The sequence below is a fragment of the Dendrobium catenatum genome, unplaced genomic scaffold (genome assembly GCF_001605985.2).
Source record: "Dendrobium catenatum unplaced genomic scaffold, ASM160598v2 fragScaff_scaffold_1720, whole genome shotgun sequence".
In the NCBI taxonomy this organism is placed as follows: Eukaryota; Viridiplantae; Streptophyta; class Magnoliopsida; order Asparagales; family Orchidaceae; genus Dendrobium; species Dendrobium catenatum.
In genome coordinates this window covers 753,544-770,083 of record NW_021320182.1, presented here as the reverse complement: position 1 = coordinate 770,083, position 16,540 = coordinate 753,544, and the positions used below count along the sequence as shown (strand labels likewise).

Here is a 16,540-nt window from a genome sequence, read left to right as displayed (position 1 = left end):
AGACCTGTTAGAATTTTATTTGAACTGGAGCGTCGCATTCCTTCATTTATGAGAATTTTGTTAGAGCAGTTAATTTGTTTCAAATAGTTATGATTAAATCACTGTCAATTTTAATGCCTAATGGAAACCAAATGGAAGCAAAGCAGAAATGTCATATGGAATTGAGGATTTGTGATAAGAACTTAGAGGCAGATCTTAGTGTTTTACCCCTATTTGAGTTTGATGCAATCTTAAGCGTTGATTGGTTATCTTACCATTTCGTGATTATAGATTATAACAAAAAGGAAGTTAAGTTTTGTATGCCAGGGGAGAGCAAATTCAAATTTCAAGGGGATAAAAGGGTAACATCTGTGATCGTGTCATCTTTGAAGGCTTTTCAGATGTTGAAGAAAGGTTATGAAGACTTCTTAGCCAATGTTAAGGAAGAGAAGAAGGTAGAAAGAGAGCTGAAAGACATCCCAATTATTCAGGAATTTCCAGAAGTATTTTCAGATGATTTACCTAACTTACCTCCAAATAGAGAAATAGATTTCTCTATTGAGTTAGTGGCAGGAGCTGAACCTGTTGCTAAAGCACCTTACAGAATGGCAATTAAAGAACTTAAGGAGTTGAAGGAGCAATTGCAAGAGTTGCTTGAGAAGGAATTCATCAAGCCTAATACCTCCTTTTGGGGTGCTCCTGTACTGTTTGTGAAAAAAAAGGATGAAAGCTTAAGACTCTGTATAGATTATAGAGAGTCGAATAAGTTGACAGTGAAAAATAAATATCCTCTCTCAAGGATAGATGATTTGTTTGATTAGTTGAAAGGTGCTTTAGTGTTTTCAAAGATTGATTTGAGGTCAGGGTATCATCAGCTCAAGAGTAGAGAGGAAGACATTGCAAAGACGCTTTCAGTACCTGATAGGGGCATTATGAGTTTGTAGTGATGCCTTTTGGTTTGACGAATGCTCCTGTGGTATTTATGGATCTCATGAATAGAATCTTTAAGTCATTTTTGGATCTATTCGTGATAGTATTCATAGATGATATACTGGTATATTCCCCAAATGAAGATCTACATGCAAATCACTTAAAGGGTTGTGTTACAGGCATTGAGAGGAAATGAATTGTATGCTGAGTTCTCCAAATGTGAATTTTGGATGAAGAGTAAAATTTTTGGAGCATGTGATCACTAATGGGAAGATATTTGTGGATTAACATAAAGTGCAAGCAATAGCAGATTGGCCAAGACCAGCTACAGTGATTGATGTTAGGAGCTTTTTGGGATTGGCAGGCTACTACAGAAGGTTTGTTGAGAGGTTTTCACAGATAGCTATGCCACTATTCAGATTAACTCAAAAAGCAGTGATGTTTGAATGGACAGCTCAGTGTGAGAAAGCTTTTCAGAGGTTAATGCACTGTTTCATAACTGCTCCAGTGCTGACTATTCCCGCAGGTATAAAGAGTTGGATTGTGTGCTGATACAAAATGAAAGAGTCATTGCCTATGCTTCTAGGCAATTAAAGAATCATGAAATGAATTACCCTACCCACGATCTGGAGTTAGCTGCAGTAGTTTTTGTCTTAAAGATCTGGAGGCATTACTTGTACAGAATACGGTGTAAAGTTTTTACTGACTATCAGAGTTTGAAGTATATCTTCACACAGAAAAAACTGAATATGAGGCAGAGAAGGTGGCTAGAACTCATTAAGGATTATGAGTTGGACATTCAGTATCGCCCGGATAAAGCAAATGTAGTTGTAGAAGCTTTGAGCGGAAAGAATTCTGGTAGTGCAAACTGGATGATTACTCAGCAGTAGGAATTGATAAGGGAATTGGAGTTAAAAATTTCAGTGGTTCAGCCCAAATGATGCAAAAATTGTGTTGTTGAATAGACTATTATCCAATCAACATTTCCATAAAGGGTACGGGAAGCTTTGCCACATAATGCAAATTTTAAAAAGATAATGGATATGATTAGTGTGGGACACTGAAGATTTTGAATTGATGATGGACTACTACATTATAGAGACGGATTATATATTCCATATGTAAATGACTCAAGAAAATAAATCCTTCAAGAAGCTCACTATTCCAGTTACACCATTCATCCATGCAGTAATAAAATGTATCAGGACTTATAAGAGTGTTTTGGTGGCCAGGAATGAAGAGAAGTGTGGCACATACTGTATTAAAGTGTACTTCATGTCAGATGGTGAAAGTAGAACATCAAAAACTAGGAGGATTTCTACAGCCCTTACCTATACCTAAGTGGAAATGAGAAGATATTGCTATGGATTTTGTGGTTGGTTTATCCAGATCCAGAAGAGGATGTGATGCTTTATGGGTGATAATTGATATGTTGACTAAGTTTGCATACTTTTTACCTATTAAAACAATCTAATCCAGTTGAGAAATTGACAAGCTTGTATGTTGGTGAGATTGTTAGATTACATGGGGTACCAAAGACTATAGTGTCAGATCAAGATGGAAGATTCACTTCCAGATTGTGAAAGAAGGTTCAGGAAGTTATGGGTACCAGGCTTACTTTTAGTACAGCTTTCCACCCTCAAACAGATGGGCAGTCAGAAAGAACCATCCAAACCTTAGAAGATTTGCTCAGGTTATATGTTTTGAATTTTGGTGGTAAGTGGAAGACATATGTATCACTAATTGAGTTTGCATACAACAACAGTTTCCAAGCAAGTATTGATATGGCTCCTTATGAGGCTTTATATGGAAGGTGTAGGACACATTTAAGTTGGGCTGAGATAGGGGAAAAGAAGATTATTGATGCTGATCTAGTTGATGATGCTATATAAAAGATTAGATTAATCCGTGACAGATTAAAAGCTGTGCAAGATAGACAGAAAAAATACAATGATGCCAAACATAGATCAGTTGAGTTTGATGTTGGAGAGTTTGTATTCCTCAAAGTTAGTCCTATGAAAGATGTGAAGAAATTTGATAAAGTGGGAAAGCTGAGTCCAAGATATGCAGGTCCTTTTGAAATTGCAAAAAAAATTGAAAGTGTGGCCTACAGATTGATTTTGCCAACTCATATGAGTGGAGTACATGATGTATTCCACATATCTTCTTTGAGGAAATATATTTCAGATGAAGCTCAAAAGATTAGTACAGAAGTGATGGATATTCAATCGAATTTGACCTTTGCGGAAGAATCAGAGAGAATCATTGATTATGATGTTAAGTAGTTGAGAAGCAGAGCAATCTCTTATGTTAAGGTGTTATGGAATCACAGTTTAGAAAATGATGCCATTTGGGAGGAGTCAGAAATGAGGGAGAACTACCCTCATTTATTTGGCTAAGATATGACTTTACTTTATAGAATTATTTTTAAATTTCGAGGACAAAATTTTTATTAAAATGGGAGAGTTGTAAAACACGAAAACGACGATCGTAGGTCGTCGCATGCTTTTCGATGCGTCGCGACGAAACTTAAGTGAAAAATTAAGATTAACGAAATTTGACGAAAAATAATTTTATAAAATTTTATGCAAAATTCTGATAAATTTGATATATAGAACTTATAGTTAATTTTGTGTATTTTGAGAAATAAAAATTATGGAAGTTTCTAAATGCCAAATCTACCCCTAAGCAAATAAAATGTCGGAATTGTTTAGGTGAGGGCATATGAGTCATTTGGCAAAACCCTTTCTCCCTATTATAGCAAAACTGAGCCCCCTAATCCCTCATTCGCACGGTTTGAGCGGAAGAAGGAAAAGGGGCGGATGGCTAGGAGCGACGAATGAGCGACGACCTCCTCTCCGGCGGCGATTTTCCGGCGAGAAATTTAGTGCAAATTTAAGAGGACGATGATGTGAAACATACATGCATGGATGAATTGCTTTAAGGAATTTGCACATGTAATATTCCTGGAACAAAGAATTATATCTTAATGTTGAATTTAACGATACAATAAAACACTAAGAGCGGTAAGACGAGCTTACGACGAATCACGTGTATAAAAGTTAAAATCAGAAAACAGTCAATTTAATCTAACGTTGCATACATGGATGGTTTCAACAATAAATCCCTATGCTAACAATAAGATTAGTCACTACAAGAGATCTCTCACTCAACTCTTCTAATTACTAGGCTTTAGCGGGGAAGCATTAATGTGATCGTCATGATTCTATTAAGACCACAGTTGAGAAGCAAAATCGAAGATAAAAGAGTCGGGTGAAGAGTTTACCCAAAGACAAGAGAGATGCGAGCTCCGGGTAAGTCATTGGAAGGTTGAAATGAAAGGGGACAACAGTTCGGTTGGAAAGACAGCATCAGAGAGGTTCAGGATCCTCTGGACAACAATCTTGGCACGTTGGAAAGTTCTGGACAGTCACCCCGCAGTTTCCAGAAAATCTGGACAGCAAATAGAAGCCTTCCGGATGGCGACACAGCATTAGGAACCTGCTGGAACCTTTGGGCAGCAGCTGTGGGGCTTCAGGACAGCAAACCGGAGATTCTAGGAGAGCAGGACAGCAGCTCGTCTAGCCAAAATTTTCAGGACAGCAGCCATGAACTTTCAGGACAGCAAACAGGAGTATCCGGATAGCAGGACAGCCCCTGATCTTTGCAGAAACTCCATGGACAGCAGCTGTAGGATGCTGGAAATCTTCTGGACAGCAAATTGTAATCTCCAAAAGTGCAAGACAACAAGTGCTTGATTGAGAGGGGATTAGGTTAGATGAAAAGGAGAGCAGAGAAGTTAATAAATCTGAAATTAATTCAGATTTAAGTGAATTTGGAGGGAATTGAATTTGAAAATTTGAATTCAAATCCAATTAAGGCTTAGGTTTCATTGGCATTTAATGGGTAATACCCATTAATGGGGCCGGCGGTTTCAAGAGAGAGAGGGAGGGATTTGGGGAGGGGATTTGTAACTTCTAAATCAATTTATGTTATTTAGGAAAGAGAATGACAACTCAAATCTAATTTGAAATTCAAATAAGCTTGGAGTTATGCACTTTCATAATTTAGATTTGCAAATAAGGAAAGTTTTTTTTTTAATTGAAATTTAAATTTCAAATTTCAAATTGAGAAAAAGGACTAATAAATCCAATTTGATTTATTTTGAAATTGAGTTCATGAATGATACTTACCTAATTTAGGATTCCCTATTTGAAAAGAATTTGAAATTCGAATTTGAATTTCAAATGAATTCAAATTTGAATTTCAAATGAATTCAAATTTTCCCTCTCATGCTTGAGCTAAATTAGGAAGTTATTATGGTGATTGAAATCATCATAATGAGGGGAAATTATGATGGTGGCCGGCGGCAAAGGGGGAAGGGGGGCGGCTAGATGGCGGGTTGAGGCTAGGTATGTGGGTGGGATTTTGGTGGTGGAGCTAGAAGATGAATTGGGTGGAGGAGGTTGAGCCACCGGTGGTGCGGAAGTTGGAAGGGGTGGTGGAGTGAGTGGGGGAGAAAGGAGATGACAACAAAATACAAATAAGGTAAAAGTAAGCTAACGAACTCACAAAGAGATCGTAAAAATGCGAACCTTGGACTCTTCCAAAGGTTGACGAGTATTGCGATTGCCCACACCTTGGGTCTCTCCTCCCATGAACTCACTTAGAGATCAAGCAAAGAAAAATAAGATTTCATTTCAATATTCATCATCCCTTTCCAAGAGGAAGGGGAGGGCTTAAATAGCCAAATACATTAAGAAAAATAAAAAGACACAATTGCCCCTAGGGCAAACATAAAACAAAGCCCTCAAGTGAGGGTAGAAATGAAAAAGTACAAATAACAAATAAAATACATCAAAATAAATAGACACGATCGTAGCCGTTGATCTTCGATGTCCTCATCAGACAATAAGGGGATTACAAAGGTATGATTTATTTAAAGCGAATCTCTCTCGATCCCAAGTTATTCGGAAAAAGAAAATCTAGGGTTTTACAAAAAAATTGTTTTCTTCCAATTTTTTCTTTACTAAATCGAAGAAAGGATATAGAGGAATAATTTAACAATAGAATTGAAGTTTTTGGAGAAATTTTTGGAAATCGAAAATTTAAGGCTTTTACCTAAAATCTAATTTCCTTAAAGTTCTTTTACAAAAATTGTTTCTAAAGGCCTTAGGAATATTTTTAAAAAAAAATTGAGTTTTTGTAATAAATTTCATTTTTTGTAATTTCTTAATTAATTAAATCCGAAAATTAATAAGATAATTATTAAAATATGTTTAGGGATAATTTTGACATAATGATTTGAGTGAAATTCAAGATTTAGGGATTTCCAAAGATTGAATTTATAATATTTCCGAAAATAAAATTTTAATTATTTTAATTATTGAAAATATTTGTGATGTGTGCTTAGTTCAATTGTAATTATCCTTAGGTATGGATTAAGGAGACGACATGTGGTTAAGCAGCGTCGTATAGCGTTGTTGTTGTTGTTCGATACTTGCAAGGTAGGTGATTACATTTAAATTAATTTTATGAAATTTAATTAAGTCTTATTGTAATTTCAAAAGTTTCAAGTTAATGTTTATAATTTCTTTATTTTTGTTTTAGCCTTACAATTATTGTTTATATATATGATATGTTACTTAGAATGTTAAAGCAAATTAAACAACTTCATGCATAGGAGATACAAAATTTTCTTACCCGAAAAACACTAAAGAACATATGATGTAATGAAAAATTATGTCTACCTGAGCAATATAAGTATTATAAAGTGCATGTGCATAATGATCCGGAAGTGCTAAAATGGTAATGAGATTCTACGGAGCCAAATGATAAAGAGGCTTTCAAAGCCAAATGATAATGGGGTTCTTCGAAGCCAAATGGTAAAGGAATGGCCAATGACTGGAATGGTCAATGACTGTATACCTGATCAGTACAAAACTCTGGTACTTCTGAGATTGGTATTTATTATATTATGATTATGAAATTTATGCACTTAATGAAAGGATTTAAAGAAAAGGAAAGTAAGAATGATTAAATGAAATGTTTTAAAAAAATGATTATGGAAATATTTTATAAATTCATGCCTATAAATGTTTATTATGATCTTTTATTATTTCATTTTTCATGCTTAATGGCATGTTTAAGAAAGAAAAAAAATATTTTATGAATTTAAAATAATTGTTTATCACCTGCTGAGCGTTAGCTCATCCTATTATTGGAAATATTTTTTAGGAGATATTGTTAAAAAGTAATTACTACAAGACGACAGTACACCTACTGTCATGGAGGACCTCAAGAAGAAAGATTTTATGTTTACTGTTTTGAGTTTGACTTAGTGGTTGTATCTGAATAGTTTGTTGGAGTTTATGTAATTGTGGATGCTTATGTTTTTAGTTGTGTGAGAAGAATCAAATTCGATTAACTTTTAATTGATGTTTTAGTTGGCTCTTTCTTTTCATGTGATTGACGATATTGATGTTTTGTCATAAAAGTTTAAATGAAATGATTGCCTTATGTTACGGTGTTTTCCGTACGACTATCTACTCCCGCCCCATTAATTCAGGCTAGCCGGATCGGGTCGTGACATTAGAAATGACCGAATAGTGGGTCTTACACTAAGATGCCTAGTAATTTAATTACTTGTTTGTTTGAGTGGAGTCAATGGACAATATTTATTTGTTAGCTTGACAACAGATTGTAGTTTTCAATTATTTACTAATAGTTTGTTTACTAATTTGACACTTACTAGCCAGCAGTTGTCGTTGAATGACATTAGTGTTTCTATTTATAGTAGTTTTTTTTCCTTCTGTTTGACAGATTCAGTGTGTACTTTTCCTGCACCAGTAGTTCTACTTTTCTTGCACCAGAAATTCTACTTTTTTGTGTTAGTAGTTTACTATAGTATGTGTTTTTTCTGTATTAACATTTATTTTGATATCAATTTAATTTCAATATTTAATTAATTTCATTTGATTATTATAGGAGCTCGTGCTATTTTTTAGCCTTATTCAAAAGTATTGGAGAGCTTGTACAGTATTGTGTTATTTTGAATATGTTGAGTTTGAGAGTTGTTTGAATCAAAGTGTTGAGTTTGAGAGTTTTATTTGAAGAACAGGGTTTGTGGGTTTCAATTTTGAGCTGAGAGTTGTTTGTTGGTTGAGTTGTCATTCCGAGAGTTTAAGAACAGTATTGAGAGTTGTCTGTACGGGTCTGATTAGTGAAAAAAATAATATTTCTTTTTCTACATTTTCATTCATAACATAATTAATTAATCAATTAACAAAAAAAATCTAATTAATTATATTAATCACAATTTTAAAACTCTAGTATTTTAAAAACTCTTATATTTAAAACTATTGTAGCAAAAAACACTAGTGCCACACAATGACAACTGTTGGTTAATAAGTGTCAAACTAGTAAACAAACTGTTAGTAAACGATGTAGGCAAAGGGGGGTTAAAACATTTTGAATTATAAATTTGGTGAGCTTCTAGGTCCTCTACTAGAATCAGCTCATTAATGTCTAGTAGAGAGCCTTTTTAGCTCATAAATTGAGGTTCATTCCCCCCATTTGTTGCCCCTTTGGTTCCCATAAATGGCTCCTTGGTTCTCGTGGATGGCCCTTTGGTTCCCGTGCCTTGGCTCCTTGGTTTCCCCGGTTGGCTGCTGGTTTTCCGTGCTGGGTGGCCTTTCCCGTGCTTTGGTGCCTCGGTTCCGTGCGGGCCTCTTGGGTTTCCGCGGCTGCCTGTTCGGGTTCCGCCTGGGCTGCTTTCCCGTGGCTGTTTGGGGGCTTTTCCGTGGCTTTGGTGCTTTGTTTCCTGGAGTTGACTGTTAGCTTTTCATTTCCCTCATTTATATTATGAATATGAAAGGTCATTGTGACTATTTGTATTCCCTTCTCATGTCTATATATATAGTAGATGTTTTGGGTTGTTTTAAGTTATGTTATATGAATGATTTTTGGAAATGTAAACCTGCAGGTTTTGTTGAAAAAGCTTGCGAGCTTGTTCCATTCTTCTTCTCATCTCCTATAGGAAAGACTTGCGAGTACGTTCCACCCTTCGTCTCGGCTTCTAACCTCTTTCGTCTCTCCGCAAGTGCCACCTCATCTGTATCCTTCTTCTAATGGATGAAAGCTTCTTTAGGTGTTTGCTTTGAAGTCATAAATTTGTCAAATGTTTGTAAGTGTCAAAGTTTGTAAGAGTCCTTGTTTGTAAGTCCTTTTATAATATTAAAGTTGTGTTTCGTTTTGTTAGTTATATTTTATCAATTTTTTTAATATTTTATGTCTTTCTATCATCCTAGAAAGAGTTTATTTTTGTGATAAAAAATTTAGGTCCATCTCCCAAATTATTGATTGCATCAATAAATAACTAAAAATCACAGTTTGGTGTCAAGCTAACAAACAACTGTTATCCACTTAAACAAACAAGCAATTAAATTATTGGGCATCCTAGTCTAAAAGATTAGGTTGTAAGACTCACTATTCGACCACTTTTAATTAAATTAATAAGACCCACATTTTAGAAAAAAATACTAAATAGATTGCAATAATCCTAAAATCTAAATAATCAAATTCAAATTCATGAGCAACCTAGTCTAAAGAATTAGGTTGTAAGACTCACCATGGTTTAAAATTGTATAATAAGATTTGGTTCGTCCCCCCACCCCCATGCATCTTCAGTAATAGTTGTTAGTGTTAGTTTGCTTCTACATGAGTGCATGCTTTGTATAAGTTTTCTTAATGTAGAATAAGTGAAATATTATGTTTAGGGGTTTGATATACTGTGATTTGGAAAAGATAGAATTTGAGTTGAACTATATTTTATATTGTCTTATTATTGAGATATTTTGATTTCACTTTATATCTTGTGACTTTTTATATTTTATATTTTTTTACTTATTAGTATATAAAAAATTTATCATTTTATGTTTACGCAATCTTTTGAATTTGAGGCTTACGCGTCAAAACGCCTTGAGGCTTACGCCTCGCCTCACGAACGAAAAAAATCCTTAATACTCGATTAAGTAATTTTAAACATTGAGAGCCACTATTGGGTCACTTCTAAATGAAGTAGTAAGACTCATTTTCAAATAACTTCCTAAGAGAAGTCATAAGACCTACCCCAAATCCAAACAAAGGTAACAGACAATTTAGTCTATAGGGCTAAATTGTAAAACCCACCAATGAGCTACTTCTATAAGCAGTAAGATCCGTCTTACCCAAATAACTAGGCAACTTCTAATAAGAGTTATAAAACCTATTATTTAAGAAATTTCTAAATAAAATATAAAACCTCCAAATAATCAAATTTAAATTAATGGGCATCTTAATATAAAAGATTATATTATAAGACCCACTTTTAAGCAACTTCTAAAAAGAAGTTGTAAGACCTACCAAAACAATTAAATCTCTGGGCAGTCTTGCTATAGAGTTAGATTGTAAGACTCATCTTTGGAATACACACATAAGTAGAGCCGTAAATCCCATTCCAAATTAAATCTACAGACTTCTAAGAAAGTCGTGAAACCTGTCAACCAAATTAAAAATTAATTGGGCTACTTCTAATAGAAGCCGTAAAACATACTTTACAAGCTACTTTCAATGAAAGTCGTAGGTCCCAACACAAATTTACACACTCGGGCTATTTCTTAATATAAGCTGTAAGACCCGCTTCAATTCAAACTTCTGCGTAACTTCTAAATGAAGTCACAAATCCCAAACCAAACCAACTATTAGGTATTTTGATAAATGTAAATCTCAAAACCCGATAAAATTAAAACTCACCTCTAATCACCTCAATCTATTTGGGATCTCTGAGAAGAGGCAACTCATGACTGCTAATAAGATTCCATGGACACTATGATTAATGATTGTTAGTGTTGGTAAATTGAAACATTTGGTATACCTGGGATAACGAAATCATAGGATCTTGATCGGGTTTACCTCGATTTCTCCCATAATTGAGACTAAAATACCTAAAATTTATTCATCCTTCATCAAGAGTTCTCTCTTAAGTGTTAAGAAGAATAATTAACTATGAGTGCTAGCGTTCATGGCAAGTAAGAACTCAGATCTAATTAAACCCTGATATTACCCTCAGGGGAAATCTGGTTAATTACAATATGCCTTAAGGAGAATGGAATCCTATGTCTATAAAGTGAGATTCATGCATTCGTACTATTTTTCTTGAGCCAACAATATTTATTTAGAACAACGGCTTTAAATCAAGTATTAGTTGCATGTAAATGTATTAGCATATCTTCAGAATCATTAACAGCAGCTAATCATGATGTTTACTGTTCTCATCATCACCCTAGTTCTTGTTAGTATCTAAACCTTTTCCTTTCAGTATGGGGCTCCTGCTAAGCAAGGCAACAATAATTTTGTCTAAATCATAGCCTATTATCAATCACTATCATCCAGCTATTGCTCTTCTGTAAGGCAATTGAGACAAGAAGCAAACCATAAGAACTAGAACATACCATGATAGCAGCGTAAAAACTACCTCGTTATGAATAACAGCTCTTATTCTCCCTAGCTACATGTGCAAAAAGAAAAGATTTCCTCAAGTTAGTTTTTTTGTGATAATCAGTGTGGCACATACCTGTGGTTTCTAACTTCCACATCTGCATCATGATACTGTAGCATAACAACAATCCAATTAAGATTTTCTCGTATCATCTTCGCTGCATCAGCAGCTATATGAAAAGCATTATCACCATCATCATCCTAAACAAGAAAAGAGAAAACTGTTATAAATAGTAAAAGTGAATTTCTTTGAAAGAGCATTTTGAAATAAACCATCAGCATAACATAAGTGTTCAACAGAAGGCAGAGATTGTTACAAGAGAAGGAAGCGCTTATTTCTAAGCATTCAGTGAGACGAAATCAAAATTAGGCAGATAGATGCTCAAAGATGTATTATAATCTACTGTCTACCTAACAACTAGCAAATTCATAACTGGCATTAACAACCCCACCAGATCTATATTTAACTTAGTAAATTTAATTAAATATACATAAATATATGTATTTTTGGACTTCTAATATTACTAAGTAGTTACGCACTTCAATTAGGTTGACAGCTACTATTTTAACCTTTGTAAAAAAAAAGCCATAAAATTTGTGCTATGATTCAGATAATTACATGGAAGAAGATATGCTGATCCATATGCTTTCAACAAATTCATTGCACATTAAACTCCCAACCCCAAAGGAGTGCCTGCCTTCTAAGAAAGGAATAAATCATATTAGAAACAAAAAAACATTATGGCTTGACAATGACAATGTTGCTCATCAAACTCCCCCACCCCAAAGCAAACCCACCCACCCAGCACACTTTAATTTGGAACTAAACAGAAAGTATAAGAATGATACTCAAGATGGCACACATGGTTACAATGAAGTTCTAGGTGAGAAAGAGCACGAAGAAGAGAAGAAACTACATGCAAGAGGGGAGATTTAGCAGAAAATAAGTGCCAAATTATTGTTCTCTAAAAGGAGGTACAAATTACGAAGGATATAAGAGCTGCTTGACTTCAGATAGAAATATTAAAAGCAAAAAATCCACAATTAGAAGGTCTCAACAAAAGCACAAATAATTTTCTCTTATTTTATAATGGTTTCTTTCCCAATGAGATGTAAAAACTTCGCAGCAACTTCCAGGGAAAATTTTATTTCTTGAAAGAAAAACAACAAACACTTCTAAAAAATACACCCAAGGGAAACAAGGGCATAAAAACAAGTACTTCCAATACTACGCCTAACCCTGACTTTTTTGATTACTTGTGGGCCTAATTGCAAAGGCCTGCAACACAACAAGTGCCATAAGAAGCTATTATCAAAACCCAAGTGACCACAAATTTAGAAGTCATAAGATCATATTAAAATTAAAGTATATTTAACTCAAAGAATTCCAAATAGAGAGATACACCATAGACTAACTCTAAGGAATGAGAATGGAGATATATATTAGCTAAAAAGATGAGAAATCTATAAAAACATTGATCAAACTAGATAGACTAGAATGTAAATACTATCTTGTATAGAAATAAAGATATTAAAGAAAGTTCAAAATACTATAAAGATATTTAAGGATAAAGAATGAAGACTGATGAAAAGAATCAGGTACATCATAGATTGATTGATAAAAGTGAAGTTGATAAGCTTTAAAAAGCACATAATGAAACTCCAAGGCCAAATAAGATAATATATTTTCAATTTGAAGGCTTATGACAGCTATTGAAGTGGTTTGATTTATAAATCCTTTCAATGAAATAACAAGGAGAATGTCAAATAAATAATGAAAAAGTATTGTGATGCCATTATAATAATGAGCGCAAGGAAATAATATGAGAACATAATGGAACATAATATTGGAGAATAAATTTGGATTTCAAAAAGATTGACTTTAGAGATAATTTCAACACCAAGGATAATAATTTAGTTAAGAAAGGATTTTTATACAGTTTCAATATATTATTAAGATGTGCGATCAAAGTACAACCACTAATTTAATGTGCCTAAAGAAAAACGTTATGAATAAAAGTATGAAACTGTTAGGCAGGCCCCTCCGATCCTTACTTACTCTAGGCGGGCCCCACATGGAGTTAATTCAAGGGTTGGAGGGAAAATTTGAATGGAAAGGGGGGAAAATTTGAATAGAAGGGCTGTTTAGGGATTTTGTATGGGGATGAGAGTTAAAGAGGGGGAAAGGGGGGAATTAGGTCCTCATCTTGAATTTGAATGAAAAGTTTGAGATCTCATTGTGTGCTTGGGCTCTAGGGTTTGCTAGAGACTTGTGGAGAGTTGTTCTTCCTCTCGAATCGAAGGACATTGTATCTTTCTTTGTTTTCTTGCATCTACTAGTGGAAACCTTGTTTCTTTTCCTTATTTTTCTCTGTTTGGGTGCATTTCCTGCTGCAGAGCTGCTGTAAAACTGCTGGGACAGCAGTTTTGCTCACTGTTTTGGGCTGATTTTGACTAGGGTTGCTTGCGAACTCAAGTATTACCTTAGGGTTACTTGCGAACTCAAGTATTTCCTATCAAATTGGTATCAGAGCATTGTCTTGGGACTGTTGGAGGCGGAAATCTGAAAATTTCAGCAATTTTTCTTTCCTCCTCAAGAAGTTCTTCTTGTAAAACCGTGGAGGGAAGATGGCTGGAAAGAAGGTTGATGCACTGGAGGGAGAAATAGGCCAACTGAAGGCTGATTTGGAGGAAAGAACCATTGATTTTCACAACCAATTCGCTTCCATTCATGAAAAGATGGAGGGGAGGTTCACTGCTTTGGAGAATATGATGAAGAAGATGCTTGAAGACAAACAAAATCCGGCGACATCGGAAACAAGGGAGGCCACAGGCGGCCATTCAAGAGGAGGAATTCCGAACCCATTAAGGGGGAGGGAGAACCCGGAAGTGGAGATCCTCGAGGGAGATGATGGAATACCTCCTCTAGAACCGCTTTCTAGGGAGGAGATGAGTATGGGCTATGAAAGGAGGGGTGCAGAATTTTTTGGGGGAAGGGACGATGCTTACCGCCGTGGTGCTGACTTGGAAAGAAGAAGAGGGGAATGTGATGAAGGGATCGGGTATGATCGTAGGAGGGAAGATCGTGACTACTGGGGAGCACCTCCTCCTAGAGGAATGGGAGGTTATGGAGGAGTTAGGGGACACGGTGGTGACCCGAGAGTGAGGAAATTGAAGATGCCCATCTTTGAGGGCGAAGACACACATGGCTGGATCTACAAGGTGGAGAGATACTTTACAGTCAATGGGTTGAATGAGGAGGAGAAGTTGACAGCTGCAGGCTTGTGCTTAGAAGGGAAGGCTCTGGCATGGTATCAATGGCGGGACATGAGGCGACCCATTCGCACCTGGAGGGAGTTCAAGGACTGTCTACTAGAACGCTTCCGAACCAGCAGGGGAGGAGACTTCTATGAGCAGTTTTTTGCCTTGACACAGGAAGGGACAGTGGCAGAGTATCGTGACCGGTTCGAGTATTTGGCCAGCAGACTGGATCGGCTCTCAGAGACAGTGTTAGAAGGAAACTTTATGAAGGGGCTGAAAGCGGAGATCCGGGCAGCAGTTCGGGTGATGAGGCCACGAGACCTTGGAGAGGCCATGGAGCTAGCTCAGCTGGTGGAGGACCAGAAGCATCTGGAGAAGGGGATTAGGGGAAGCAATTCTGGAGGATCTTACAGAATGACCACTACTTTCTTAGCTCCAAAGGCACCAGCAACAGGGGGGTTGAGGGAAATACCCAAAGAGAGAACTGGAGGGGGAAATTTCAAAAGGCTAACTGAGAAGGAGATACAGGAGAAGAGGGCAAAGGGGTTGTGTTTTAGATGTGATGAGAAATACATGCCAGGGCATAGGTGTAAGGACCGAACTCTTCAGGTTCTCACCGTCTGTGATGACGAGAAAGCTGAGGAGGGAGGTGGAAGTGGGTTAGAGATGGAGGATGAGGAGAAACTACATTTGGATGTAGCAGAAGTATCCCTAAATTCTGTGGTGGGATTCACTCCAAATCACACTATGAAAGTGAGGGGAGAGATGGCTGATAGAAAGGTGATAGTGTTGATCGATAGTGGGGCAACCCACAATTTCATCTCCACTCAGATGGTTGACTTGCTGGGGGTGAAACTGGAGGATACAGGCGGCTATGGAGTGATGTTGGGCACAGGAAAGGTAGAAATGGGAAGGGGAGTTTGTAGAGGAGTAGTGCTGATGATTCAGGGGATCCAGGTGAGGGAAGAATTTCTTCCCTTGGAGTTGGGGAGCACTGATGTCATCCTGGGGATGAAATGGCTGCAGACCTTAGGGGAGACCAAAGTAAATTGGGGTGCTTTGAGGATGGAGCTAATGGTGGAAGGAAAGAAGATGGTGATCCAAGGCGACGCAGGGCACCGGCGTGTCTCTCAGATCCATGATCAGAACCATACAGGAGGTGGGAGGTGGATATTTGGTGGAACTGCAGCGCTTGGAGAGGGTCAGTGCAGGGGATGAGGGAAGCCTTCCTCTGGCAGTACAACCGCTCATACAACAGTTCAATGAGGTGTTCCAACCGCCTCAAGGCTTACCACCACTCAGGGAACAAGAGCATGCAATCATTCTGAAGGAGGGGGTGCCACCAGTTAGTGTGCGACCCTACCGCTACCCCCAAATTCAGAAGGACGAGATCGAGAAGCTGATTAAGGAGATGTTGGACGCGGGGATCATCAGACCAAGTGTGAGTCCTTTCTCTAGTCCTGTACTACTGGTCAAAAAGAAGGATGGTAGCTGGAGATTCTGCGTGGATTACAGGGCATTGAATAAGGAAACTGTGCCGGATAAGTTTCCCATTCCGGTGATCGATGAGCTACTGGATGAGCTGTATGGAGCAGTAGTGTTCTCTAAGATGGATTTGAAGTCGGGCTACCACCAAATCAGGATGAAAGGGGAGGATATTCCGAAGACGGCATTCAGGACACACGAGGGGCACTATGAGTTCTTGGTGATGCCATTTGGGCTTACCAATGCTCCAGCCACTTTCCAATCCTTGATGAACAGGGTGTTTCGGCCGTACCTGCGGAGGTTTGTACTAGTTTTCTTCGATGACATACTGATGTACAGTCGATCCGAG

General features: G+C 36.9%; 1 protein-coding gene across 3 annotated transcripts in view; it reads right to left on the bottom strand.

Moving 5' to 3' along the window:
* Nucleotides 1-16,540, bottom strand: part of LOC110097909 (E3 ubiquitin-protein ligase KEG) — a 55,805-nt gene that overhangs the window by 9,227 nt on the left and 30,038 nt on the right. For all 3 annotated transcript variants that reach the window (XM_020824556.2, XM_020824557.2, XM_020824558.2), the window contains exon 10: nt 11,522-11,646. In XM_020824556.2, the coding sequence (XP_020680215.1) occupies nt 11,522-11,646 (125 nt within the window). The remainder of the gene's footprint in view (nt 1-11,521; nt 11,647-16,540) is intronic.